The following is a 25,832-nucleotide window of genomic DNA, read 5'->3' on the forward strand; positions in this document are numbered from 1 at the left end:
TAGCTGGGCGTGGTGGCAAGCGCTTGTAATCCCAGCTACTCAGGAGGCTGAGGCAGGAGAATCGCTTGAACCCGGGAGGCAGAGGTTGCAGTGAGCCGAGATCACACCACTGCACTCCAGCCTGGGCGACAAGAGCAAAACTCTGTGTCAAAATAAAAACATTAAAAAAAGTTTGAACAGCCAATGTTGTTCTCTCCCCAAGCCTCAGTTTCCCAATCTGTGAAATGAGCACCTACAGCCCCAAGTCATCCTGCAGGGACCCTGTGCCTTAGAAAATGCTCTTGAAGGAAGCACTGAGCATGGCACCCTGCACATGGAGGGTGCCTGATCAGTATCATCTGGTAAACCTCCCGGGGTTTCACTGTGACAAGGAAGGGACAATGTCCTGAGCAGGCTGAGCTCCCTGGGGAGATTGCGTTGCCCCATGTCGGTCATCATCTTGTACCACACGGGGATGGAGAACTAGAATGTAGGAGCCAGACAGCTGGCTGGGGTTGGAATTCCAGCCCGGCCACTCCCTGACTGCAGCCTCATCCAAGTCACTGACCGCCTCTGTGCCTCTGTCCCTCCCCTGAGGGGCAGAGAGGACAATTCCCATCTCACAGGACTGTTGTGATGGCTCCAGGGTGTTAATGTGCGCAGAGCGCAGTGAGATGATATGAATGCTAATTATTGTTATTATGAATATTATTAAGGCGGTTTGTCTGCACAACAGAGGGTGCCTGGCAGGGTCCATGCTGGCTGGGGCAGCACCTTCTGTGACGCTGGTTCCAGCCAGGCCCTGTGGGGTGCTGGAGGGCAGCGGGGATTCAGCCAGGGACCCAGATGCCCCAATGTGGGGACAGTCGCTTGTAGGTGAAGGAAGTGACCACCTACTGTATGAGGTTTCGGGAGGGCACTCGTGCGGGATGGTGACAGAGCCGAGCCTTTCCAGAGATCTGGGTGGGTACCCCAGGGGTATGGCAGGGAGGCCCTTGGGGTTTTTTGGGGTGAGTTGAGTCCCAGCGGGGGGAATATTTCACATGTGTTCCTCCAGCACCATCTGCCTCCTCATCTAATTTTAGCCTTCCCGGGCTTGGGAGGGAGGGCCGGGGGTGGAAGCCTGGCTCAGATGGGTCTGGGGGTGGAGGCAGCCCCTCCCGGCCCAGCTGGGGCTATGGGGCAGGACCTGGATGGACAGAGAATGTAGCAGCAGAGGAGTGAGGTTGCTGGCCAGCGGGGCAGTGCCAAGGCCCTGGGGCCCAGCTGAACCGTGTCCCTTCAACCTTTGGAACTTTCCAGAGGGCAGGGCCAGAGGGAGCAGAGTCACCCACCAATGCCCTTCATACAGGGATGTCAGGGTGGGCAGGGGGCACATCCCAGAGTGAGGGGCCGGGCCCACTGGCCTCTTCTCTTGGCCTCTCACTTTATCCCACCCTTGCCCCCGGCTTGGGCCGGCCACGGGGCCAGTAATTGAGTAATCGGTGAGGGTGGGCGGGCAGGCTTGGGGCACTAATAGTGGCGTGTGCAGGATCCCAGGGCCGGCATAGGGCCGAGCCGGGTAATTAGTTGTTTTTAAATAAACGTCAGCGGGCATGCTTTAATTAAGCCTTCTTCCCAGTGAGAGCCTCAAAGATGTAATCACAGAGAGAGAGAGAGAGAGAGAGAGAGAGAGAGAGAGAGAGAGAGGAACATCGGCTCACCAAGAAGGCCTGTCCTGGTCCCAGGGGCCACAGCGGGATGGCCCCTACCAACCTGGCCCAGCCGACTTGTTGGAGGTAAGGGGATGGTCCAGGGGCCTCTTGGTGGCACTGGGGTGTGTGTTACCACTGAGTCTTCCACTGGCCTGCTCCAGCTGAGGTCTGGGGCGGGGCAGGGGGCTGTAATTCTTTACTGAGTGATCAGGAGGGTTTTCAACATTTTATCTGCCCTCCCGGCAGGGTTTGGGAGCCGCGGCCCCTCCCCAGCCCCAGCAGCACCTACCTTGAGTGGCCGAGGTGACCAGGACGGCGGTGACACACAGATTCCAGAGCACTGCGGCTAGGCGGGCCATGGTGGCGGCCGGGTGCGTGTCTGGGGCTCTCAGTGGCCTGTGCGGGGGGCTTCGCCCCGCATCACCTGACAGGCACCACGGCCTGGACCACCAGCCTGGGGGAGGACAGGGAGAGTGAGGTGGGGATAGGGCCTCCAGGCCGCTCCCCTCTCCTCCTGCTGGTGGCTGAGTGGCTCTGAGAGGCTGAGGTCCAGCATGTCCCTCGAGCCAGCCCTATCTGTAGGGCCCCCTCCAGGGTCTGCGGCTCACACCACACCCCCCACCCTTACACCCAGCAGGCAGACCCACCCATTTGGGCACCTCTGGGCAAAGAGACTGCCAACTCTTCCCCGCCGGAACCTCCTGGGACAGCTCATGGGGAGATCCCAGGCAGGCCTTGGACCCTCCGGAAGCCTCTTCCCCATGCCCCTGTCCTGACCCTGCCACTCATCGCCCCTACTCGCATCCTCACCGTGAGCAAGGAGGTAATGAGTGTCCTCCCGAGTGAGGGACCCAGGCGTGCAGCCCGACTTGCAGCCTCCCCATCTTGGGCAGGAATCCAAGCCCCCGCCCCCAGCCCCCTGCTTCCTGTCTCAAGCTCTGGTGGCTAATTAGAATCCAGCTGGCGCCACAGATCAGGAACCAGGGATGCCCGAGTCCCCTCTTTCCTCTCTGGGGGACCTTCAGGGTAAGCTGGAGACAGGCAGGCGGGGTGGGAGGGGGACACTGCCTCCCGCTCTGGGGGGGCCGGGGAGATGGGGGAGGGGTGAGAATTGTGTGCCGTCCCCTGCCATCCTCCCCACCTGCTCTGTCCCCAGGCATAGCGGCTCAGTTTTTTTATTATTATTATTATTTTTTTAAATTTTAGAAACCGGGTCTCACTCTGTTGCCCAGGCTGGAGTGCAATGATATAATCACAGCTCACTGCAGCCTCAACCTCCCAGACTCAAGGAATCCTCCCACCTCAGCCTCCCGAGTAGGTGAGATCCCATGCTTGCACCATTACCACCAGCTAATTTTTATTTCATTTATTTATTTATTATTTTATATTATTTTATTATTTTTTGAGACGGAGTCTTGCTGTGTCCCCCAGGCTGGAGTGCAGTGGCGTGAACTCGGCTCACTGCAAGCTCCGCCTCCTGGGTTCACGCCATTCTCCTGCCTCAGCCTCCCGAGTAGCTGGGACTACAGGCGCCCGCCACCATGCCCGGCTAATTTTTTGTATTTTTAGTCGAGATGGGGTTTCACCGTGTTAGCCAGGATGGTCTCAATCTCCTGACTTCGTGATCCGCCCGTCTCGGCCTCCCAAAGTGCTGGGATTACAGGCGTGAGCCACAGCGCCCAGCACCACCAGCTAATTTTTAAATTTGTTGCAGAGAGGAGGTCTTGCTATGTTGCCCAGACTAATCTCAAACTCCTGGGCTTAATGGATCTTCCTGCCTGGGCCCCCCAAAACTTTGGGATTACGGGAGTGAGCCACTGTGCCCAGTCCAGGGCTCGGTTCTAACTGGTTTCTTCCTGCCTTATGGCTGCTCCTTCTCACCTCTCTCCCCGCCTCAGTCTCCCCAATCCTCTCAGACTTGCACGTTCAAATGTCTGTCCTCAGCTCTTTGCTTTATCTACACCCTGGTTCTCCAGGTGTGGTCCCAGCACACTGGCATCAGCCTTGCCAGGAACTTGGTAGAAACGCACATTCTCTCTCTCTCTTTCTTAAGAGACAGGGTCTTGCTCTGTTGCCCAGGCTGGAGTACAGTGGCACAATGACGGCTCACTGCAACCTCCAGACCCTGGGTTCAAGTGATGCTCCCACTTCAGCCTTTCGAGTAGCTGGGACCACAGGCTCTCGCCACCACGCCCGGCTAATTTTTAAATTTCTTATAGAGACAGGATCTCGCTATGTTGCCCAAGCTGGTCTTGAACTCCTGGCCTCAAATGATCCTCCCACCTCAGTCTCCCAAAGTGCTGGGATTACAGGCGTGAGCCACCGTGCTGGCCAGAAACACACATTCTCTGAGGCGGGCCCTCCAGCGTGGGAACCCCTGCTCTGTCACATCCAGCTGTCATCGCAGCCTGTCCCATCTCAGGCTGTCCTGGGCTCTCGGTACCATCATTGAGCCAGCACTTTCAAATCTCTTATGTCCAGCCTGGAATCTCTCATCAGAGCCCCCACTACTATTTCCCTGCTGAAAACCAAAACCCTTGTAATTGGCCCAGTTAGCTCCCTGACCCCATTTCTGCGCCAGCCACTCCTGCTATTCCTGGACCACAGCAGGCCCTGCCCCAGGGCCTTTGCACCTGTCGCTTCCTCCACCTGTAGCTTCTGCCAACCCACTGTCCACATGGCCGGCTCCTTCAGGCCTCTGCTCAGATGGAACTATTCACCTGATGTATAGAATGTCCTCTTCATGGGGCAGGGATCATTGAACTGTTTTGCTCATGGTGGCCATATCCCCAACTTTTATTTACTTTTATTTTTTTAGAGATAGGGTCTTGCTCTGTCACTCAGGCTGGAGTGCAGTGGTGAAATCATGGCTCACTGCAGCCTCCACTTCCCAGGCTCAAGCGATCCTCCCACCTCGGCCTCCCTAGTAGCTGAGACCACAGGTATGCACCATCATGTCCAGCTAATTTATTTTATTTTGCAAAGATGAGATCTTGCTATGTTGCCCAGGCTGAACATGAACTTCTGGCCTCAAGAGATCCTCCTGCCTCAACATCCCAAAGTGCTGGGATTACTGCGTGAGCCCATCACCATGGTCGTCTTCATATCCTCAACTTTTAGAATAGGCCTGGCACGCGGCAATGAATTAATTATTTGTTGAATGAATCTCAGATCCTAAAGCTAAGACTCTGCCTTGATTCCTCACCTTCCCTGTCATCCCCCTCACAGAAGCCATCAGCAAGTCCTGTGGGCTCTGCCTCTAAAGTATCTCGCCGACCTGCCCACTTCTGGCTCCAAGCACAGCACCCAGGCCCATGCCACCATCCTATGTCACCTGTATGTTGTCCTGGCCTCCTTGCCCGCCTCCCAATCCGCCCTTCACTCAGAGCTAAGGGACCACATAATGACGTTGATCCGAACATTAACTGACCCCCTGGTCTCTGCTGGGGCCTCAGTTCCTCACTAGAGCCCAGAGGCTGTGGGTGAACTGGTGCCACCAAGCTCTCCAAGCCCCATTCTGTCCTCCCTCCTGTTCCTGAAACATTCAACATTCCAGTTCCAGCCCCCAAGCAGGATCCCTGCATGTCGGCTGCAGCTGCTCATTGTTCAGGGCTCAGCCACAAGGTCACCCCAGCCGTGACCTACCCTGGCCCCCTGCAAACAAAGCAGTCCTTGCCTGCTGCCCTCACCCGCCCTCCTTTTCCCTGTTTTTAATTCACAGCTCTCAAGTGAGCACCTGAAACTACCTTTGTATCAACACAAGCTTCTTGAGAGAGGCCCTTATAAATCAGCACATGGCTGGGCACGGTGGCTCACGCCTGTAATCCCAGCACTTTGGGAAGCCGAGGTGGGTGGATCACCAGAGGTTGGGAGTTCGAGACCAGCCTGGCCAACATGGTGAAACCCCGTCTCTATTAAAAATACCAAAAAATTAGCCGGGCGTGGTGGTGGGTGCCTATAATCCCAGCTACTCGGGAGGCTGAGGCACGAGAATTGGTTGAACCCGAGAGGTAGAGGTTGCAGTGAGCCAAGATTGTGCCATTGCACTCCAGCCTGGGTAACAGAGCCAGACTGTCTCAAAAGTAAATAAATAAAATAAAACAAATCGGCACAGGCCCTCAATAAATAAAGATCCCCACAGGGCAGGACACCTGGTCCAGACCTCAGTCTCCTCACATGGGAAATGGGAAGATAATATCTGCTAGACAGCCCTGAACACCCCCTCTCCAGCCCTGTAGCTCTCTGCGCGCTTCCCCTCTCATGACTACTCCTGATACCAACTCCCTCTCCACTGCCCCAGCTTCTTCAGTAAATCCCCCCCCAGCCACCTCCAGCCCCCATCCGCATCTCCCCCCACATCCCTGACTAGACACGGCCGGTGTCACTTTCAGATCATTTTACAGCGTGTTACCCCCCCAGCCGCCACCAGCCCCCATCCGCATCTCCCCCCACATCTGTGACTAGACATGGCCGGTGTCACTTTCAGATCATTTTCCAGCATGTTACCTTGGGGATGGGGAGTGGCTTCCTTATTTCAACTTCCTCATTTCTCCCCCAACTGCCCAGCCACAGAAAGGTTCAGGGAAGGTAGTGTCCCCAAGCTGAGGAGTACTCCCCTCCCAGGGTCTCCAAGCGCTTTCTTTCATACTGCAACAGGCATCCTAGCAGAGGAACTGGTTAGGGGAAGTAAAAATGGCTGGCTTGGTACGGTGACTCATGCCTGTGATCCCAGTGCTTTGGGAGGCTAAAGTGGGTGGATCACTTGAGCCCAGGAGTTCAAGGCTGCAGTGAGCTATGATCGTGCCACTGCACGCCAGCCTGGGCAACATGTCTCTAGAAATTTTTTTTTTTTTTTGAGATGGAGTCTCACTCTGTCACCAGGCTAGAGTGCAATGGCGCAATCTCGGCTCACTGCAACCTCCGCCTTCTGGGTTCAAGCGATCATCCTGCCTCAGCCTCCTGAGTAGCTGGGACTACAGGCATGCGCCACCACGCCCAGCTATTTTTTTGTAATTTTAGTAGAGACGGGGTTTCACCGTGTTGGCCAGGACGGTCTCGATCTCTTGACCTTGTGATCAGCCTGCCTTGGCCCCTCAAAGTGCTGGGATTACACGCGTGAGCCACAGCGCCCGGCCAAATTTTTTGTTTTTTGATTTGGCGTGGCAGCGCCCAGCTACTTGGGAGGCTGAGGCAAGAGGATCACTTGAGCCCAAGAGTTTGCAAGGCTGCAGTAAGCTATGATCCTGCCACTGCACTCCAGTCTGGACAACAGAGCAAGACCCTCTCTTAATTAAAAAAAAAAAAAAAAATGGCAGGGAAGCCACCCAATGCCAAGTTGTGTGGGCAGCGAATCCACATGGGTCTAGATCCCAATTTTGCCTTATACGTGCCCTGTGTGACCCTGAGCTGGTCTCCTCACCTCCCTGGCCCTGGTTCCCTCTGCGCTGCTATTCTGCAGGGTTCTGGTAAGGAGAGCAGTGCATGTACACGCTGGGCCAACACAGGCCCCATCAGAGGATGCTGTGCACAGCCTGGCGCCAGTCAGGGCACAAAGACACCCATGGAAGAGGCAGTCCCTCTCTTCCTCCCAGGCTGCACCCTAGAATGCTGAGACTCCAGAGTGGAGACCCCCGAGCCATGTATACTTCCACTGGGAACTCCAAGGCATCTTCAGCCCAACCAGACCAAAACAAGCCCCTACATCAGTGCACGGTGCCACCATCCTCCCAGGCCCTCCAGCCAGAACCCCAGGAGCTGAAACCCTTGACTCCTCTTTCTCTCACCCCTAAATCCAGTTCAAGAGTAAGTCTTTGGGCTGTGTATACTTCCAGAACACCCCAGTGTTGGTCCACACATCTGTCTTCAGCATCTGCCCCTCTAGTCCTGGGCCCTGGCCACTCCCCAAGTGCCTCTGGCCCCTTTGCCTCCGACGTCCAGGCTCTCCTGGCAGCCAGAGGCACCACCTCCTGTTTTTTTTTTTTTTTTTTTGAGACGGAGTCTCACTTTGTCACCAGGGCTGGAGTGCAGTAGTGCAATCTTGGCTCACAGCAACTTCCACCTCCCAGGTTCAAGCGATTCTCCTGCCTCAGCCTCCTGAGTAGCTGGGATTATAGGCGCCCACCACCACGAGTAGACACGGGGTTTCACCATGTTGGCCAGGCTAGTCTGGAACTCCTGACCTCAAGTGACCCACCCGCCTCGGCCTCCCAATGTGTTAGGATTACAGGCATAAGCCACCGTGCCCAGCCTCCAAAACTTATCACCCCAAATAGAAACTCTGTACCCACTAAACAGTAACGCCCACTGCCCTCGTCGCCCAGCCCTGGTAACTCATAATCTACTTTGTCTCCGTGGATTTACCTATTCTAGACATTTCATACAAATGGAATCACAGGCTATGTGGCCTTTTTTTTTTTCCCAGTTAGATGGGGGTCTCACTCTGTTGCCCAGGCTGGAGTGCAGTGGCCCAATCTCGGCTCACTGTAACCTCCACCTCCCAGGCTCAAGCGATCCTCTCGTCTCAGCCTCCTGAGTAGCTGGGACTATAGTCACATGACCCCTCTAAATTAACTCCTGGCTAATTTTTGCATTTTTTGTAGAGGCAGGATTTCGTCATGTTGCCCAGGCTGGCCTCAAACTCCTGGACTCAAGTGATCTGCCCATCTTGGCCTCGTAAAGTGCTGGGATTATGGGTGTGAGCCACCATTCCTGGCCTTATTTTGTGTCCAGCTTCTCTCACTCAGCGCCATGTTTCCAAGGCTCACCTACGTTACAGCCTGGATCCGAGCTTCATTCCGTTTTATGGCTGCGTAGTATTCCACTGCATGGGTGGACCATGTTTTCTTTATCCAGTCATCGGTAATGGACATGTGGGCCGTTGCACAGACGGGTCCTTTTTATTTTCTCCCTAGCTTTACTGAGGCATCATTGACAAACAGAAATTACATATATTTAAGGTTACATGATATTTTGATATCCATTATGTGTTGTGAAATGATTACTACAACCAAGCTAACTAACAACATATCCAGCACCTCACCTAGATACCTTTCTGGTGTGTGTGGCGAGAACACTTGAGTCTAATTCCTTAGCAAGTTTCAAGAAAACAGTATGCTATAATAATAATAATTATTATTATTTTGAGACGGAGTCTCACTCTGTCACCCAGGCTGGAGTGCAGTGGCGCAATCTTGGCTCACTGCAACTTCTCCCTCCCAGTTCAAGCAATTCTCGTGCCTCAGCCTCCCAAGTGGCTGGGGCTACAGGTGGGCACCACCGTGCCTGGTTAATTTTTGTATTTTTAGTAGAGATGGGGTCTCATGTTACCCAGGTTGGTCTCAAACTCTTGAGCTCAAGCAATCTGCCTGCCTCGGCCTCCCAAAGTGCTGCGATTATAGGTATGAGCCACCACACCTGGCCTGCTATTATTAATTATAGTCACCATGCTGTACCTTAGGTCTCTGGAACTTTTTTTTTTTTTAGAGATGAGGTCTTGCTGTGTTGCCCAGGCTGGAGTGCAGTGGCACCATCATAGCTCACTGCAGCCTCAAACTCCTGGGCTCAAGAGATCCTCCCACCTCACCCTTCCGTGTAGCTGGGATTACAGGTGTGTTGTGGAGACAGGGTCTTGCTATGTTGTTCAGGCTGGCCTTGCACTTCTGGCATCAAGCGGTGCTCCCGCTTTAGCCTCCCAAAGTGCTGGGATTACAGGCACAAGCCATTCTGCCTCTTTAAAACGTGTTTATCTGAAAGCTGAAAGCTTGTACCCTTTGACCTACATCCCCCGCCTTCCCCTGTTCCCTCACCCCCCATAACCACTGCTCTACTCTGCTTCTATGAGTTCAATTCTTTTTTAGATTCCACAGATAAGTGAGGTCACGCACTATTTGTCTTTCTGTGTCTGGCTTATTTCACTTAGCATAATGTCCTCCAGGTTCATCCATTCCAGACGGGTGTTTTAAAAGACAATCTTGGCCGGGCACAGTGGCTCACGCCTGTAATCCCAGCACTTTGGGAGGCCGAGGAGGGCAGATCACCTGAGGTCAGGAGTTCAAGACCAGCTTGGCCAACATGGTGAAACCCCATCTCCATTAAAAATATAAAAATTAGCCAGGTGTGATGGCGGGGACCTGTAATCTCAACTACTCGGGAGGCTGAGGTAGGAGAATTGCTTGAACCTGGGAGGCAGAGGTTACGGTGAGCCAAGATCACGCCACTGACTCTAGCCTGGCCGACAGAGCAAGACTCCATCTCAAAACAAAAACAAAAACAAAAGACAATGTTGAGTGGTGGGTCTTCTGCTTTAACCCCTCCAACACCTCTGACTCCCACCTTGTCTCCCTCCAGCCATGCGGGTTCCCACCCTGCAGCCACAGCCTGTCCCCATCTGTGTCCCTCAGACTCAGAGGTGTCCTCCCCAGAGACGCAGACATGGGCCTCCACCACCCTGTATCACAGTGCCCTGCAGTCACCGCCTGCCTGTGCATCCCTCACCATGCTGTGACCTCTTGTGTCTCTGTTTTCTTCTTCGTAAAACGGGGATACCTCAGAGGGCAGCTGTGCAACAGGACAAATTCACACACACGAGACACTCGGGATGCTCCTGGCACACAGACAGGGTGAAGCATCCCTTGTCCCCATTGTCACCTTCTCCATTAGCTCGGGCTGCCATAACAAAGTACCATAGACTGCGCGGCTTACACAGCAGAAATTTACTTCCTCCTAGTTCTGGAGGCCAGAAGGCCAAGATCAAGGTGCCAGCGAATTCAGTTTCTGTGGAAATTCTCTTCCGCCTTCTCACTATATCCTCACAGGGCCTCTTCTCTAGACACGCATAAAGGGAGACAGATCCCTGCTGTCTCTCTCTCTCTCTCTCTCTTTTTATTTTTCTGAGACAAGGTCTGGCTCTCTTGCTCAGGCTGGAGTGCAGTGGCACAATCCCGGCTCATTGCAGTCTCAACCTCCCAGGCTCATGCGATCCTCCCGCCTCAGCCTTCTGAGTAGCTGGGGCTACAGGTGCGTGCTCCTGTGCCCAGCTACTTTTTTGATTTTTTTTTGTAGAGATGGGGTCTCGCTATGTTGCCCAGGCTGGTCTTGAGTTCCTGGCCTCAAGCGATCCTCCTGCCTTGGCCTCCCAAAATGCTGGGATTACAGGCATGAGCCACAAGCCCCGGCCTCTCTCTTCTTATTGGGATACTAATCCTCTCAGAGTAGGAGGCCCCACCCTTAAGATCTCATTTAACCTTAATTACCTCCCTCAAGGGCCTACCTCCAAATACACTCACGCTGGGAGTCAGGGCTTCAACCTCTGCATTTGGGAGGGAGGTGGGAAGATACAATTGAGTCCATAACCTCATCCATCCCATCCCTGCTCCATACTTTTACTTGACCACTCCTAGAGTTCCTTTATTTTATTTTATTTCTTTATTTTTTGAGATGGAGTCTCACTCTGTCGCTCAGGCTGGAGTGCAGTGGCGCAATCTCGGCTCACTGCAACCTCCACCTCCCAGGTTCAAGCAATTCTCCTGCCTCAGCCTCCTGAGTAGCTAGGACTACAGTCACACGCCACCACGCCTGCCTAATTTTTGTATTGTTAGTAGAGACGACGTTTTGCCATGTTGGTCAGGCTGGTCTTTAACTCCCAACCTCAGGTGATCCGCCCACCTTGGTCTCCCAAAGTGTTGGGATTACAGGCGTGAGCCACTGCTCCCGGCCTTTTTTTTGTTTTGTTTTGAGACAGAGTCTTGCTCTGTCGCCCAGGCTGGAATGCATTAGCGTGATCTTGGCTCACTGCAACCTCCGCCTCAAGTGATTCAAGAACCTGGAGTGATTCTCCTGCCTCAGCCTCCTGAGTAGCTGAGATTACAGTTACAGGTCACCACAGCTGGCTAATTTTTGTATTTTTAGTAGAGACGGGGTTTCGCCATATTGGTCAGGCTGCTCTCGAACTCCCAACCTCAGGTGATCCACCCGCTTTGGCCTCCCAAAGTGCTGAGATTACAGGCTTGAGCCACCGCGCCCAGCCTTCTAGATTTTCTTTCTACTCCCAGGAGAATGGAAACTCCTGAGGCTGGAACTTGGTTTCCCTGACTCCTGTCTCCTGGTTCCCTGAACACACAGTGGGTCCCCAAGCAAAAACTTACTGAAGACAGGGGAGTGACTAAGGACGGCAGTGAGGATAGCTGGAGATGGGGCGTCTGCCCTGTGACCTGGGGAGCCACGCCTGACCCCCACAGGCAGGGTGCCATTGCCTTAGGGGTACAGACGGAGTTCCCCAGGAGCATGACGCCCTCTCCCCAGAGTGGCTCCCCTAGGAAGCTCCAGACACCCCCAGGGACCAGCCTCAGCTTGGCAAGTGGTGGGTGTCCCCTGGGAGACCCAGGCCTGACCATCCCTGAGGCCTCTGGAGGGGGAGGTGTTACGGATTGAATTACGGCCCCCCCGCCCCTACCGCCAAAAAAAAAAAAAAAAAAAAAAATGTCAGGCTGGGCACAGTGCACAGTGGCTCACACCTACAACCCCAGTACTTTGGGAGGCCAAGGCGGGAGGATCACTTGAGCCTTGGAGTTTGAGACCAGCCTGAGCAACATAGTGAGACCCCATCTCCACAAAAAACACAAAAATTAGCCGAGCACGGTGGCACGTGCCTATAGTCCCAGCTACTGGGAAGGCTGAGGTTGAGGCTGCAGTGAGCTCTGATGGCACCATTGCACTCTAGCCTGGGCGAGAGAGTGGGTCCCCATGTCAAAAATACAAAAGATATGTTGAAGTCCCAACTCCTGATAACTCAAATGTGACTGTGTTGGGAACATCTGGAGTCCTTACAGAGATAATCAAGTTAAAATGAGGTCATTAGTGTGGGTCCTAATCCAACAACTGACGCCCTTAGACAAAGGAGAAACCCGGACACAAACATGCACAGAAGACCATGTGACCATGAAGGCAGAGATCAGAGTGATGCTTCTAGAAGCCAGGAAAGATTGCCAGTTAATGACCAAAAGAAGCCAGGAGACAGGCCTGCAACGGATTCTCCCTGAAGGCTCCCCAAAGGAACCAACCCTGACGACACCTTGATCTTCCAACCTCCAGAGCTGGGAGGCGACACAATTCTGTTGTTGGCTGCAGTGGCTCACGCCTGTAATCCCAGCACTTTGGGAGGCCAAGGCGGGAGAACTGCTTGAGCCCAAGAGTTTGAGACCAGCCCGGGCAACACAGTGAGACCCCAGCTCTATAAACAAATATTAAAAAAGTAGCTGGGCATGATGGGATGCACCCGTAGTCCCAGCTGCTCGGGAGGCTGAAGTGGGAGGATCACCTGAGCCCGGGAGGTTGAGGCTGCAGTGACCTGCAATCGCACCACTACACTTCAGCCTGGGCAATAGAGCAAGACCCCATCTCTGAAACCTAAACAAAAAAACCAATAAAGTCTCTGTTGCTAAAGCTGTCCCGTCTGTGGTAATTTGTTGTGGGAGCCTAGGAAATTCATATAGGGAGTCAGGACACACAGAGAGTGAGGAGGGAGGCAGAGATGGGGGCAAGGGCCTGAGCCGCAGAACTTTAAAGAAACCATTTACAGGAAACAGCAAACGACAGGGTGGGCATCTAGCTGGGCTCTCCAGCAAGGAACCACCTGAGATGCCTGGGACAGTGGCGGACACCTCCACGTCCCAGCCCGAGCAGCTTCCACGTGTAGCTCGTGTAATCCTAATAACCATTTAGGAAGGAGAGATGCTTGTACCCACATTTTACAGAGAAGGAAAATGAGGTCCTGTCATTGAAGAGATATACCCAGGGACACTCAACTGGTAAGGGGGCTGGAACCCAGGGAGGGCTGGCTCCCCAGGTTGGGCTTGGTGAGCTGTGGGGGGATCCTGGGGGGCCAGAAGAGCCCCCACCCCCGGGCCCATACTGTATTTGAGTGACTATGCAATCTCAGAGCTGGTCACGCCTGGACGTTCTACACCTGGGAGGCCAGGTGAGCCCACACTTGTGTCTGTCCCCACCTTGCACCTCAGTAGTCTCCGGTCACCTTATTTGTCTTTCTTTTTTCTTTCCTTCTTTCTTCTCTCTCTCTCTTTTTTTTTTTTCCTTTGAGACAACAGGGTCTTGCTCTGTTGCCCAGGCTGGAGTGCAATGGTGCACTCTCAGCTCACTGCAGCCTCATCCTCCCAGGCTCAAGTGATCCTCCCAGCTCAGCCTCCAGAGTAGCTGGGACTACAGGCACACAAAACCACGCCCAGCTAATTTTTGTGTTTTTTGTAGAGATGAGGTTTCACCATGTTGCCCAGGCTGGTCTTGAATTCCTGGGCTCAAGCGATCCTCCCGCCTCAGCCTCCCAAAGTGCTGGGATTACAGGTGTACCCAGGAATCCATTGCACCATAGGTCGCCATAGGCGACCCTATTTCACCCATGGGAAACGGGGCTGCACACCTGCCTGTATGTTCGCATCTAAGCCCTACGTCTGTCTCAAGTCAAGGGTCGGTGCGGCACGGTGGGCCACTGAGGCCCAGACTCTGTCCTCAGGTGCCCTGGGATGGGGATGGGGAGAGTGACAGGAGAAGAAGCGGCTGCCGGGGGAGAGGGGGCGCCTCTAGCCTGCCCTAGCCTGCAGTTGCCATGGCAACTCTCTGCGCACTCGAGTGGGTGGGAGTCTGACTGCCTTGGGTGGGGGGGGTGGGGAACCAAGGTGGGGATCTGGGATCTGGGACCCCCTCATGGTCTCTTCCCTTCCTGGCAGCAGCCGGCCCCTCCACACACAGCCCTCTGGCTGCATCTCCTGCCTCCCGCCCACTCCCCAAACCCAGCCGCCCATGAGCCCGCCTCCTCCAGGAAGCCCTCAGGCATCCGGCAGGTCCATAAGGAAGCTGCAGGCCCCCGGGGTGACTATGAAGGACCAGCTGAGAGTCGAAGCTCCTGAATTTCAATCTGCCGTGTAGCTTCAGAGCAAGCACTTGGCCTCTCTGAACCTATTTCCCCATTGCTGCTCAGGGACTAACAGACCTACCTCGCAGAGACAGAGCACGTGCCCAGAGAGGGCCCAGGTACATGGTCCTCGGGCAAGGCAGGGTTCTCGCAGCATCTCCAGTCTCTGCCCCATCCTCCAGCTCAGCGGATGGCAGCCCAGTCCCTCCAGGTGCTCAGGAACCGGACAGTCATCCTGGATCCCTCTCCCCTCACATCACATCCAGCCCCGTCAGGTCCTGTGGCTACTCCTTCAGAGTCCGCTCACCTCTCGCCACTCCTCAGCTTCTCTGGTCCAGCCCCATCATCTCCTGGCTGGACCCCACTTCCCCACCTCACTGTCTACACCTCGTCTCCCCATCTATCTGCCACCCCTGTCCCATCCAATCTCTACCCCGAGGTGAGAACAATCTTTGCAAAATGAAACTGTCGACAGTATGTTTCCCCCATGGCCACCAGAGGGCGCTTGTGAGCATCTAAGTCAGCCACTTCCCTCCTCTGCTCAGAACCCTCCGTGGCTCCCACCTCCCTCGACCAAAAGCCAAAGTCTGTTATCATACAAAGGCTCTGCACTGGGCCGGATGTGGCGGCGCACACCTGTAATCCCAGCACGTCGGGAGGCTGAAGCGGGCTGATTGCTTGGGCTCAGAAGTTCCAGACCTGCCTGGGCAACATAGTGAAACCCTGTCTCTACCAAAAATACAAAAAGTTAGCCAGGCATGGTGGCACACGCCTGTGGTCCCGGCTCCTCGGGAGGCTTAGGTGGGAGGATCTCTTGAGCCCGGGTGGTGGAGGCTGCAGTGAGCTGAGATTATGCCACTGCACTCTAGCCTGGGCAACAGAGCAAGACCCTATCTCAGAAACAAAAAAACAAACAGGCCCTGTACAATGTGAAACACTGGGCACTGTTCTGCCTCAGGGCCTCTTCACGGGCTGTTTCTCTCTTCCCCAGATCCCCTCACAGCTCCTCCTGCATCTTCCTTTTGGTCTTTCCTCAAACATCACTAGCTCGGCAAGGTCCTGCTGGCCCCCGCAATCCTACACCTTGTCCTGGCTTGATTTCTCCATAGCTATCACCAGCATGCCATGCATTTTATTTGCTTATGAACTCTCTGCTACTAGATGCTGGCTCTGCAGGGTGGGGTTTGCATACTACACTCAGCACAGTGCCTGGCACAAGCAGGAAGCTGAAATATAATTGTTCAATGAAGAACCTTTTAAAGGTCACCCTGGAGCTGGGCACAGTGGCTCATGCCTGTAATCCTAGCACTTTGGGAGACCAATGCAGAATTGCTTGTGGCCAGGAGTTTGAGACCAGCCTGGGCAACACAGTGAGATCCTGTCTCTACAAAAATTTAAAAATTAGCCGGGCATGGTGGCACACACCTGTGGTCCTGGCTATTCGGGAGGCTGAGGCAGCAGGGTCATTCAAGCCCAAAAAGTCAAGGCTGCAGTGAGCTATGATCATGCCACTGCACTCCGGCCTGGGTGACAAAACAAGACTCCGTCTCTAAATAAAATAAAATAAAATAAAGGTCACCCTGGCCACCAAGCAGCACTGGACTGCAGAGGGGTAGAGGTCGTTCAAAAAATTCCCTGCCCCCCCAGACACCTTCTCCCTCGTCTCCCCATCTATCTGCCACCCCTGTCCCATCCAGTCTCTACCCGGCCAGAACGATCTTTGCAAAATGGAAATCCAATTACACCCCTCCCTGCCTACAACCCTCCATGGCTCCCTATTGCCTGTGATGCTCTAACATGGCATCTCAGGCCCTGCTGTCCTGCCACGTTCCCATCACTTCTACTCAGCATCTCTCTCTCTCACACACACAGTTCCTTATTCTGCTCTCCCTCCAAAGGGCTCTGCCCAGAGGACAGCATTCGTACCTCTCATATCCGCTCTCACAGCATACAGGGCCTCTGTGTTTTGCTCCCCTAACTGGACTTGGGCTCAGCTGTTAAATGTCTGTCTTCCCCACCATCGAGGGACTCTGAGGGGAAAGTACCACTGTGGGTTGGACTGGCTCTTGTTGCGTACCCAGCCCTGGGCAAGGAGTGGATGCTTGTTCATTTGTTTAATGAATGAAGATGAAATAGACCCAAAAAGCAGATCATCTATTCAGTAGATGTTCACCGAGTTCCCAACTGGTCACAAGTGCAATGGAGGAAGGTGTGCTTGAGAGGGGGTATATGTGTAGGTGCAACTGCAGACAGGGTAGCCAGGAAATGCCTCCCCTAAAAAGTTACATTTCAGCAGAGGTCTTGAGGAGGTGAGCCATCTAGGTACCTGTGGAAAGAGCATTCTGGGCAGAGGGAACAGCACGTGCAAAGGTCCCAGGGTAGGAATGTGCTGAGATGTGGCTGGGGCCCTGCAAGCAAGGGGAAGAGTGGAAGGAGGTGAGGGCGGCTGGGGAGGGGGGTCACAGAGGCCATGCAGGGCCTTGTGGACCTCAGGGAGGACTTTGGCTTTCTAGAGAGGTGGGAGCCATCGGGAATCCCGAACAAAGGAGAGATGGGATCTGGATCGCGTGTTCACAGGTGTCCTCTGGCCACAGAGGTGGAGATCAGACTGTGTGTGGGGAGGGTTGCTGGGAGTGGAGGGTACTCCCTACCCCACCTGTCCCTTGCCTTTTGTCTACAGGGCTGTCAAAGCCAGAAACCTGAAGCTTCCACCAAGTGCTGGCTGCTTCTGGCCCCCACCTTGCTGGTTGCCGCCTGGCCTCCCTTCCTGCCAACTACGGCTGTCTCCCATGTGGCAGCTAGAGGGAGCTCATGCTAAACATGCTCACCCTGCCATCTGGATCCTGACTCAAACCCCCTACCTCTACCCCCACCCCTGCCACAGGCCCTGGCAGCTCCATGGACAAACCAAACAGACTCATGGTCACAAGGCCAGCCAGCAGCCTCCAGCCTCTCTCCATGTGCAGTCGTGAAATATCTCTCCTTCCTCCCCTTTGAGCCACCACCTTCTGTCTGACCTCAGGGCGGCCCCTCTCTCTCACAGATGCTCCTTCCCCTCCACCATACCCCTCCTCCCCCTCCAGGTTGCAGCTGGGAAGCCCCCTCCTCCAGGAAGCCTTCCCTGACTTGCACCTCTGCTGCACTCACCATCATGGCAGGTCCACACCACAGTGGCCTGTGGTCTGTTTCCACTCCAAAGTGTTCACTGTCCAGCCCCAAGCTTTGCACTCTGAGCTCAGCAGAGCAGAGCTGAAAAGAGTTCTAGAAGCTAGGGCCCGAGCAGAGGGCACAGATGTGGGATCCCCCTGCCCCATCAGATGCTGGCAGTTAAGGGGCAGGGTGAGACCAAGAGACGGGGGCATGGTGCCTAGCAGGGCAGGAGAGAAGCCCCAGGCATAGCGCCCTTAAGTTGCAGGTTCAAATCCAGGCTGTGCGCCGTCATGTCGCACGACAGGACACCCACGTCACTCCTCTCAGTTCTGTCTCTGCACGGGGGAGCTGGGGAACGAGAGCCTCCCAGGGTGGCTGTGGGGGTTAGAAATAATTTTCGGCAATTCCACACATCTTTTTTGGAGCATCTTCTATGTGCCAGACACTGAGGGGCTGGGTACAAAAAAGTCGATTCTATAGCGTACCAGTGTTGTGAAAGAAGACAAAGCCAGGAAAAGTGGCTATGAGTGTGTGTGGGTTTGGGAGTGGTTTTTTTTTTTTTAATCGTATTTTTAAAGACAGGGTCTCGCTCTGTTGCCCAGGGTGGAGTGCAGTGGCGGGATCATAGCTCACCACAGCCTCTGAGCTCAAGGGATCCTCCTGCCTCGGCCTCCCAAGTAGCTGGGACCACAGGGCGTGTGCCACCGTGCCCGGCTGATTTTTAATTTTTTTGTAGAAATGGGGGCCTCGTTATGTTTCCCAGGCTGGTCTTGAACTCAAGCCATCCTCCCGCCTCATCCTCCCAAAGTGCTGGGATTACAGGCATGAGCTACTGTGCCCGGCTGTTGCAATTTTTATTTTATTTATTTATTTATTTGAGACAGAGTCTTGCTCTGTCATCCAGGCTGGAGTGCAATGGCATGATCTTGGCTCACTTAACCTCTGCCTCCCGGGTTCAAGTGATTCTCCTGACTCAGCCTCCTGATTAGCTGGGACTACAGGCACCCACCACCACGCCCAGCTAATTTTTGTATTTTTAGTAGAGACAGGGTTTCACCATGTTGGTCAGGCTGGTCTCGAACTCCTGACCTCAGGTGATCTGCCCACCTCAGCCTTCCGAAGTGCTGGGATTACAGGCATGAGCCGCTGTGCCCGGCTGTTGCAATTTTCAACAGGATGATCAGGAAAGGTCATCTCCCCTGGAGAAGATGACATTTTACCAAACCCCCGTGAATTTGAGGGAGGAGCACGCAGGTGTTCAGTTCAGGAGAGTTAGAAGAGCATCCTAGGCAGGGTCACAGCCCGTGCAAAGGCCCTGGGGCTGGGCTGTGCCTGTATGTTTGAATAACGATGGCAGCTGCATCGAGGAAGCGCGTTGTGAGCTGGTGAGGAGAGTGGGAGGAGGTGAGAGCAGGGAGGTGCTGGGAACAGACTGTGCGGGACTCGCCTTGCACTTTAAGCACACAACTGCTCCCCAAATGGGGCCGCCCCTCTGCCCAGCCTTCACTCCCAGAAGCCACTAGGGGGCATTCTGGGGCAGGGTCGGCCAACCATGGTCAGGCCCGCCGCCTGCCTTTGTACAGCTGGTGAGCTAAGAATGGTGTTTACATTTTTAAAGGACTGAAGAGAAGAAGAGAAAAGAGAACAGGCCACAGAACCCGTCTGCGGCCTGCAAAGTTTGCAGGACTTACCATCGGGCTTTCTACAGAAAAGTCAGCCAACCTCTACTCTATTTTATTTACGGATATATTTTTTTGAGACAGGGTCTTGCTCTGTTGCCTAGGCCGGAATGCAGTGGCGCGATCACAGCTCATTGCAGCCTCGACCTCCCAGCTCAAGTGATCCTCCTGCCTCAGCCTCCCGAGTAGCTGGGATGACAGGCGTACAGCACCATGCCCAACTAATTTTTTAATTTTTTATTCTGTAAAGAAGGGGGTCTTGCTTTGTCGCCCAGGCTGGTCTTGAACTCCTGGACTCAAGTGATCCTCCTGCCTCAGCCTCCCAAAGTGCTGGGATTACAGGCGTGAGCCACCTTGCCCCACTGGCAACCTCTACTCTACAGGCATTGCTGCCAACCCAGGACAATTCTGCCCCTGATCCCAGTATGTTTAGCAATGTCTGGAGACTTTCCGAGGTATTACAACTGTGGGGCTGGAGGTGTCACTGACATCCATCGCGAAGAGGCTAGGGTGGCCTCTGAGCATCCTATAGTACAGAGGACAGCCTCCCACAGAGAATGATGCAGTGCCAAAGTCAGGAGTAATGGAAATCGTCTGGGAAATCCTGTCTGGGAAAGCCAGGCCCGGACCCCTCACCTTCTCAAGGGACAGGAAGGAGAATCCACCTGGCTTCCTGACCTGATCATTTGTGACCTGCAGGGTATTTTTAGCCTCTGAGGGAGGGGCACTAGCTATTCTGAGGTTTTTTTTTTTTTTGGCGGGGGGGGAGGCGGGCAAGGCTATTTTTGGCCTGGGCATCTATTTATTGAATTTTTATCTCCCCCCAAATTTTGGACAGGAGACAGTGAAGGCAGGGTTTTTTTTTTTTTTTTTTTTTTTTTTTTTTTTTTAAGAGTCAGGATCCTGCTTCGTCGCCCAGGCTGGAGTGCACTTGTGCAATCATAGCTCACTGCAGCCTCAAACTTCTGGGCTCAAGCGATCCTCCCACCTCAGCCTCCTGAGCAGCTGAGACTACAGGTACATATTCACGATGCCCAACTATTAAAAAAAAATTTTTAGAAACGAGTCTTGCTGTATTGCCCAGGCTGATCTCAAATTCTTGTCCTCAAGCAATCCTCCCACCTCGGCTTCCCAACATTCTGGGTTTACAGGTGTGAGTCACCACACCTGGGTCAGGTAAGACTTCTTGAACACACACTGTGGGCCAGCGATGACTGTTGACACCTGGGATTCCCAAAGCAAAGCAAATCACAACATCTTCACGCACTTGGATCCTCCTCACAGACACAGACAGTAAACAAACAAGTGCAGAACATCAGGAAATTACAGACTATGTGAAAAGCCGTCCGCTGTACTGAACATCAGGAGGGGTGTGGGAAGCTGAGACTTTGCAGAAGGTGCCTGGGAGTAAACGTTACTGGGGAGGTGATATTTCAAGAGGGTGGGGGAGAAAAAGCCTCGCAAATATCTGGGGAAGGGTCCTAGGTGGCAGAACAGCCAGTGCAAACGCCCCGGGGCAGGATCACACTTAGCACATTGGAGGAGCAACGAGGAGGGAGGAGGTGGCCCAGAAAGACCATGAAGGGCCAGACCATAGGACAGCCCAAGCCTGTGGGCTACTGCAGTCAGAATTTGGGGCTACCCTCGAAAAGGAGACACATGCCTTCTCCCCAACTCGCATGACAGGAGAGTTGCTTTTTTGTTTGGGGTTTTTTTTTTTTTTTTTGAGACTGAGTCTCGCTCTGTCGCCCACGCTGGAGTGCAGTGGCGCAATCTCGGCTCGCTGCAACCTCCGCCTCCTGGATTCAAGCAATCCTCCCGCCTAAGCCTCCCTGGTAGCTGGGACTACAGGTGCACACCACCACGCCTGGCTAATTTCTGAACTTGTAGTAGAGATGAGGTTTCACCATCTTGGCCAGGCTGGTCTCGAACTCCCGACCTCAGGTGATCCACCCGCCTCAGCCTCCCAAAGTGCTGAGATTACAGGTATGAGCCACCACGCCCAGCTGATAGGAGACTATGTGTTGCTAGAGTGTGAGCTCCACGAGGACAGGACGTGGCCACCACACCCCATGGCGCCCCCCGCATGGTGCTGGGTGGGGAAGGCACTTGGCAAGTGTGTGCAGATTGCATGACAAGGTGCACCCAGCCTTGCTCCAAGAAGTCCTGAGCACACAACTGCAGGTGCACACAAGATGTAGACAGCCCCATGTGTGCACACAGACAGCTACTCCTTCTTGCAGCCCTGCCTCCCCCAGCATGACCACCCCCTCTGCAAAACATAAACACCAGCACACGAGGGACCCTTATGAACACCGGATGAGCCTGATGGTCAAGTGGCCACATGCACCCTTGGCTAGATCACCATCCAGGTCACACAGGCAGAGGACACCTATGCATAGGTGCAGACAGACAGACATCTGGATTCTGGGGACACCGGGACCCCCTCCATGTTTCTACTTGGCCTCCCACCTCACTCCAGGACCCGTCTCTCCCCTTCCATCAGGGTGCCCAATAGCAACCACTTTGCCCCAAACCCAGCCTGGGAGGAGCTGTCTGTCTTGCCACGGCACCTCCAGGGTCACCGGGGTCAGGGTTTCAGACCCAGGGAACCCCCTCCTCGGGAGCCCCTCCCCCTGCCTCCCCACGGAGGGGCTGGAGGAGGGGAAGTGTCTGGCATCTGGAAATCAGATCCGTGAGAGGAACCCACACAGAAACCAGAGCCTTGTGTGTCCTTGGCCACATGTCTCGCCGGGGAGGCAGGAGGGGGTGGAGGGCAAAGACGACGCTCCGGCGGGGATGGCAGTGCTCCCACTCCTCCCGTTCCTCTTGAGGGGCACCCGCTGCCACCCTCCCCACCGAGATGCCTGCGCTGGGACTGAAGCAACACCCGCTCTGCCACCAGCCTGGCAGGGCAGGGAGGACGCAGACGCCCCGAGATGCAAGCATCACAGCCTCGAATGCAGGTGGAGACGCCACCGGCCAGGAGCCCAAACTGCTGGAGGCAAACACACTCCCGTGCAGCTGAGGCGCCTGTAGGCTCCTCCCCAACGTGCCCACAGGGTCCTCCTAGGCCCCCCAGGAGAAAGGGCTCCCCTGGGCAGGCTGGGAATAGAAGCTGGGCTTCGAGTCCCCCCCCTCCACCCCCTCCCTGCAAGCTCCACAGCCCAGGTGTGCTGGTCCCCAGCTCCCCATCCTCCCCAACCCTGGGCGCCAGCTACACCCCCAAGAGCAGCCATCAGCGTGGGTGATCACGGGGTACGCAAGCCTCCCAGAAGTGGGGATTGAGATGGGCGCCCCTTGGAGAGAAAGAGGGCCTGCAGGGGTGTCCCAGGGCAGGTGCCACACACATGGGGTGGACCGAGCGAGGCCACGAGGGAGGTCACCAAGCTGGGGAGGAAGATGGTGGCAAGACCAGCAGGAGGGCCGGGACCCACGTGTGAGCGCACACGTATGTCGCACACGTATGTGGCTCCGTGCACGGGTGCGATCGCTGCCAGCCATGGAATTAGTTCCCTTTTCCGAATTCCAGATGATTTTTCATCTCTGTAATTAATGGGCAAGTCAGTTCTGAGCGGCATGGCAGGCAAATTGCTAGTTAGGACAATCACGGATAATTTTCTCGATATGATAATGAAGGTTGTAATCCTTCTCTTATTCTCTCTGTTTTCATCCTACTTTTAAGTAATAAATTTGGCATTAGTGGGAGGGGAGCAGGGAGGAAGGAGAAGTCACCTGCCCCCCAAAGCTGGGGCCTGACAGGGGCCCACGCAGAGTCCCCTGCCCCCGGGCCGTGGGGCAGACTGGAGAAGAGAATGAGGGGTGTGGACCCTCCGTGGGGTTGATCAATTCAGCGGGCCAGGCCCTGGAGAGCAGGTGGAGGGCAGGGAGCTTTCAGGCTGTGAGCCAGGGTGAAGGAGTGGGGTCTGGGGTCAGGTTAGACTCATGCCAGCCCTTGGGGTGTTGGAGAGAGAAGCAGAAACCAATGGCCTGTCCCCAAACAGCATGGAGGTCAACGGCCCGTAATAGACATTCACCCTCAGGTGTGCCCCACTGGGTCCAACCTCTTCTAAGCAGTGACTCCCTACCAGGATAAGGGAGCCGGGCAAGCAGAGAGGGGAAGAGAGAAAGAGAGAGAGCGAGCGAGCGAGCGCGAGAGCGAGCCAGCCAGCCATCTTGGCAGCCATTTTGAACCCCTCCCCCTCCTGCCCCCAGGCACACATGTTGGGATGTGGGATGTGGGAAGACAGACCCCCAGCTCTGAGTCCGGTGGAAGCCAGGCGGAAAGGGGGGCCCTGCCTGGAACTGGGATACAGAAACACCCACGCAGCTGCCATGGCTGGGGGTGGATGGGGGTTAGAACAGGAGGAAAGGGTCCAGGCAGGTACAGTGAGGTGCTGGCCAGGGATGGGGCAGTGTAGGACCCCGACTGGAAGTGTAGGGACAGGGGTGTGTGTAGCCAGCGGCTGTCTTCAGATGGGGGCCGGGGGTGCACTGGAGAGATACCTGGGAGGGCATTTTCTGGACACGGCTGGAGCAAACACATCACCCCCCAACCCCACCACTTCATGCCTGGACTCGGGTCCCAGGACCGTCAGATGGGAGGATGACAACCGAACCCTCGTAGCTCAATCCAATGCGCACCTGGGGTGGGGGTGGGGAGCTGTTCTCAAAGCACGAATAATCCCGGTGGATCAAACCTGCCGGCCTCCCATGCTTTAACCGGGCACCACGGAGAGAAGGTGCTGCCTGGCTGCACCCCCTCCTGACAGCGGCGCCCCCCGGACTGCGGCCGGCTCGACACCCAGTCGGACCCCTCCCCATCCCCCGCGCCACTGCCTCCCAGAGAAAAAAAACCCCCTCGCCCAGCATCCGGTGGTGCCAGCCCCCGACACGGCTCCTCCGGGGCCCGGGGCCGGCGAGCGGCGCGCACACGCACCCCCTCCGCTCACACCCAGACACCTACACAAACAGGGCGCCAAGCACCCGCGCGCACACGCACCGGGGACACGCAGGCACCGCCGCGCCGCTTCCCCACAAAGGCTGGCGCGCGCGCGGGCACACGCAACCACGCGCGGGCACACTCGCGGTCCCCTCCCCCCGCCAGGCACCCTGCGGTCGCCCGTCCGCACCCCCGCGCCCCGGGCGCTCCGTGGGGGCCGCCCCGCCCGGGCCCCTCGCCAGTGGGGGTGAGGTGCGGGCTGCCCCCGACGCCCCTCCCGCCCAGGTGCGGTGCCCCGCTCGGCTCCAGCGTCCCCTCCCCCCTCGCGGCCAGGACAGGCCTCGGCCTCCTATCCTTCCCGCCTCCCCTCTTCCGCACGCCCCGCACACCTGGCCCAGGTGCGGCTTCGCCCCTCGTCCTGGGCCCACAGACACTCACCTGTCCAGCGCCGCTCTGGGGTCGGCCCAGCGTGTCTCTCCTGCGGCTCGGCGAACCCGGGCCCCCCGCCCGGCACATCTCCCGGAGCCGGGGCTGGGGGGAAGCGGGTAGGAGGTGGCGGGGCGAGGGCGGCCTCCGTGTCCCTTCCTTCCCCTGGCCCAGCACCGCCGCTACCGACCAAAAATTAGGAAAAAAAAAAAAAAAGAAAAGAAAAAAAAAAAAGAGGCGTATTACACGGATCCAAAGGCGGCCCCCTCGCGGCGGCGGAGGCTCGGGACTGGGGGCGATCGGGTCTGCGCCCCGCCCGGGGAGGGAGGCGGTGGGGCGGGGGCGGTGTCAGAGCGCCGGGGGCTGGGGCGAGGCGGAGCGCCCCGAGGCGGCGCCGGCAGCGGCCCGCATCTCCCCCGCAGCTCCGCGGCCCCGACGGAGGCGGCACGTGTGCGCCCAGGCGACTTCCCAGCCCCCTCCGACGGCGGCGGTGGACGAGGGGTTAACGGGGCAGCCGGGGCGCCCCTGCAGGCCCCCGCCGCTCGGCCGCGCCGCTCCGGGGCCCGCGCGGCCCCATCAGCCGGGGCCTCCTCGGCAGACGGCGGGGCGGGGGCACCGCAGCGCCGACAGCTCCCGCGCCGACGGCTCGGGCTCCCCGCAGTGGCCGCGGGGAGCTCGGGTTGGGGGTGGGCGGCGCGGAGCTGGCGGAGGGGGGCGGCGCGGCTGGAGGCGGGTGCCGCGGCGTCGCGCCCCTGGTGCGGCCGGAGGGGGGGGCGCCGGGCCGGGTCCGTGGGCACCGCAGGACGCGCGGACCGAGCCGGCGCCGGGCACCAGCAATGACAAGCCGCCTGCTCGCCCCGCTCCCCGGCGCACCCGCTCCGGGAGGGGGGCGGTAGGCGCGCGCAAAACCCGGCCCGGAGTCGCCGCCCGGGACTGGCCGCCGCAACCCGCTTGAGCACCCCAGGAGCCGGCCCGAAAACCCGGGCTGGACTTTCCTTCCCTTCGCCTCCTCTCGCCTCCTCCCTGGAAAAGCAGGGACA

The 25,832-nt window shown here is 56.3% G+C and overlaps 1 protein-coding gene across 8 annotated transcripts in view; it reads right to left on the reverse strand.

Moving 5' to 3' along the window:
* Nucleotides 1-25,212, reverse strand: part of ADGRL1 (adhesion G protein-coupled receptor L1) — a 58,967-nt gene extending 33,755 nt beyond the window's left edge. For 6 of the 8 annotated variants that reach the window (XM_063658718.1, XM_063658715.1, XM_054461734.2 and 3 more), the window contains exons 1-2: nucleotides 24,805-25,212; nucleotides 1,963-2,127 (exon numbers count right to left, since the gene is read on the reverse strand). In XM_063658718.1, coding sequence (XP_063514788.1) covers nucleotides 1,963-2,032 — 70 coding nt within the window. In that variant the 5' untranslated portion in view covers nucleotides 2,033-2,127; nucleotides 24,805-25,212. Of the gene's footprint in view, nucleotides 1-1,962; nucleotides 2,128-8,437; nucleotides 8,590-24,804 lie in introns of all 8 variants that reach the window. The other 2 variants (XM_063658716.1, XM_063658713.1) reach the window with 1 other exon arrangement.
* Between the last annotated feature and the right edge of the window lie 620 nt (nucleotides 25,213-25,832).

Source organism: Pongo pygmaeus, chromosome 20, assembly GCF_028885625.2.
Source record: "Pongo pygmaeus isolate AG05252 chromosome 20, NHGRI_mPonPyg2-v2.0_pri, whole genome shotgun sequence".
NCBI classification, from domain to species: Eukaryota; Metazoa; Chordata; class Mammalia; order Primates; family Hominidae; genus Pongo; species Pongo pygmaeus.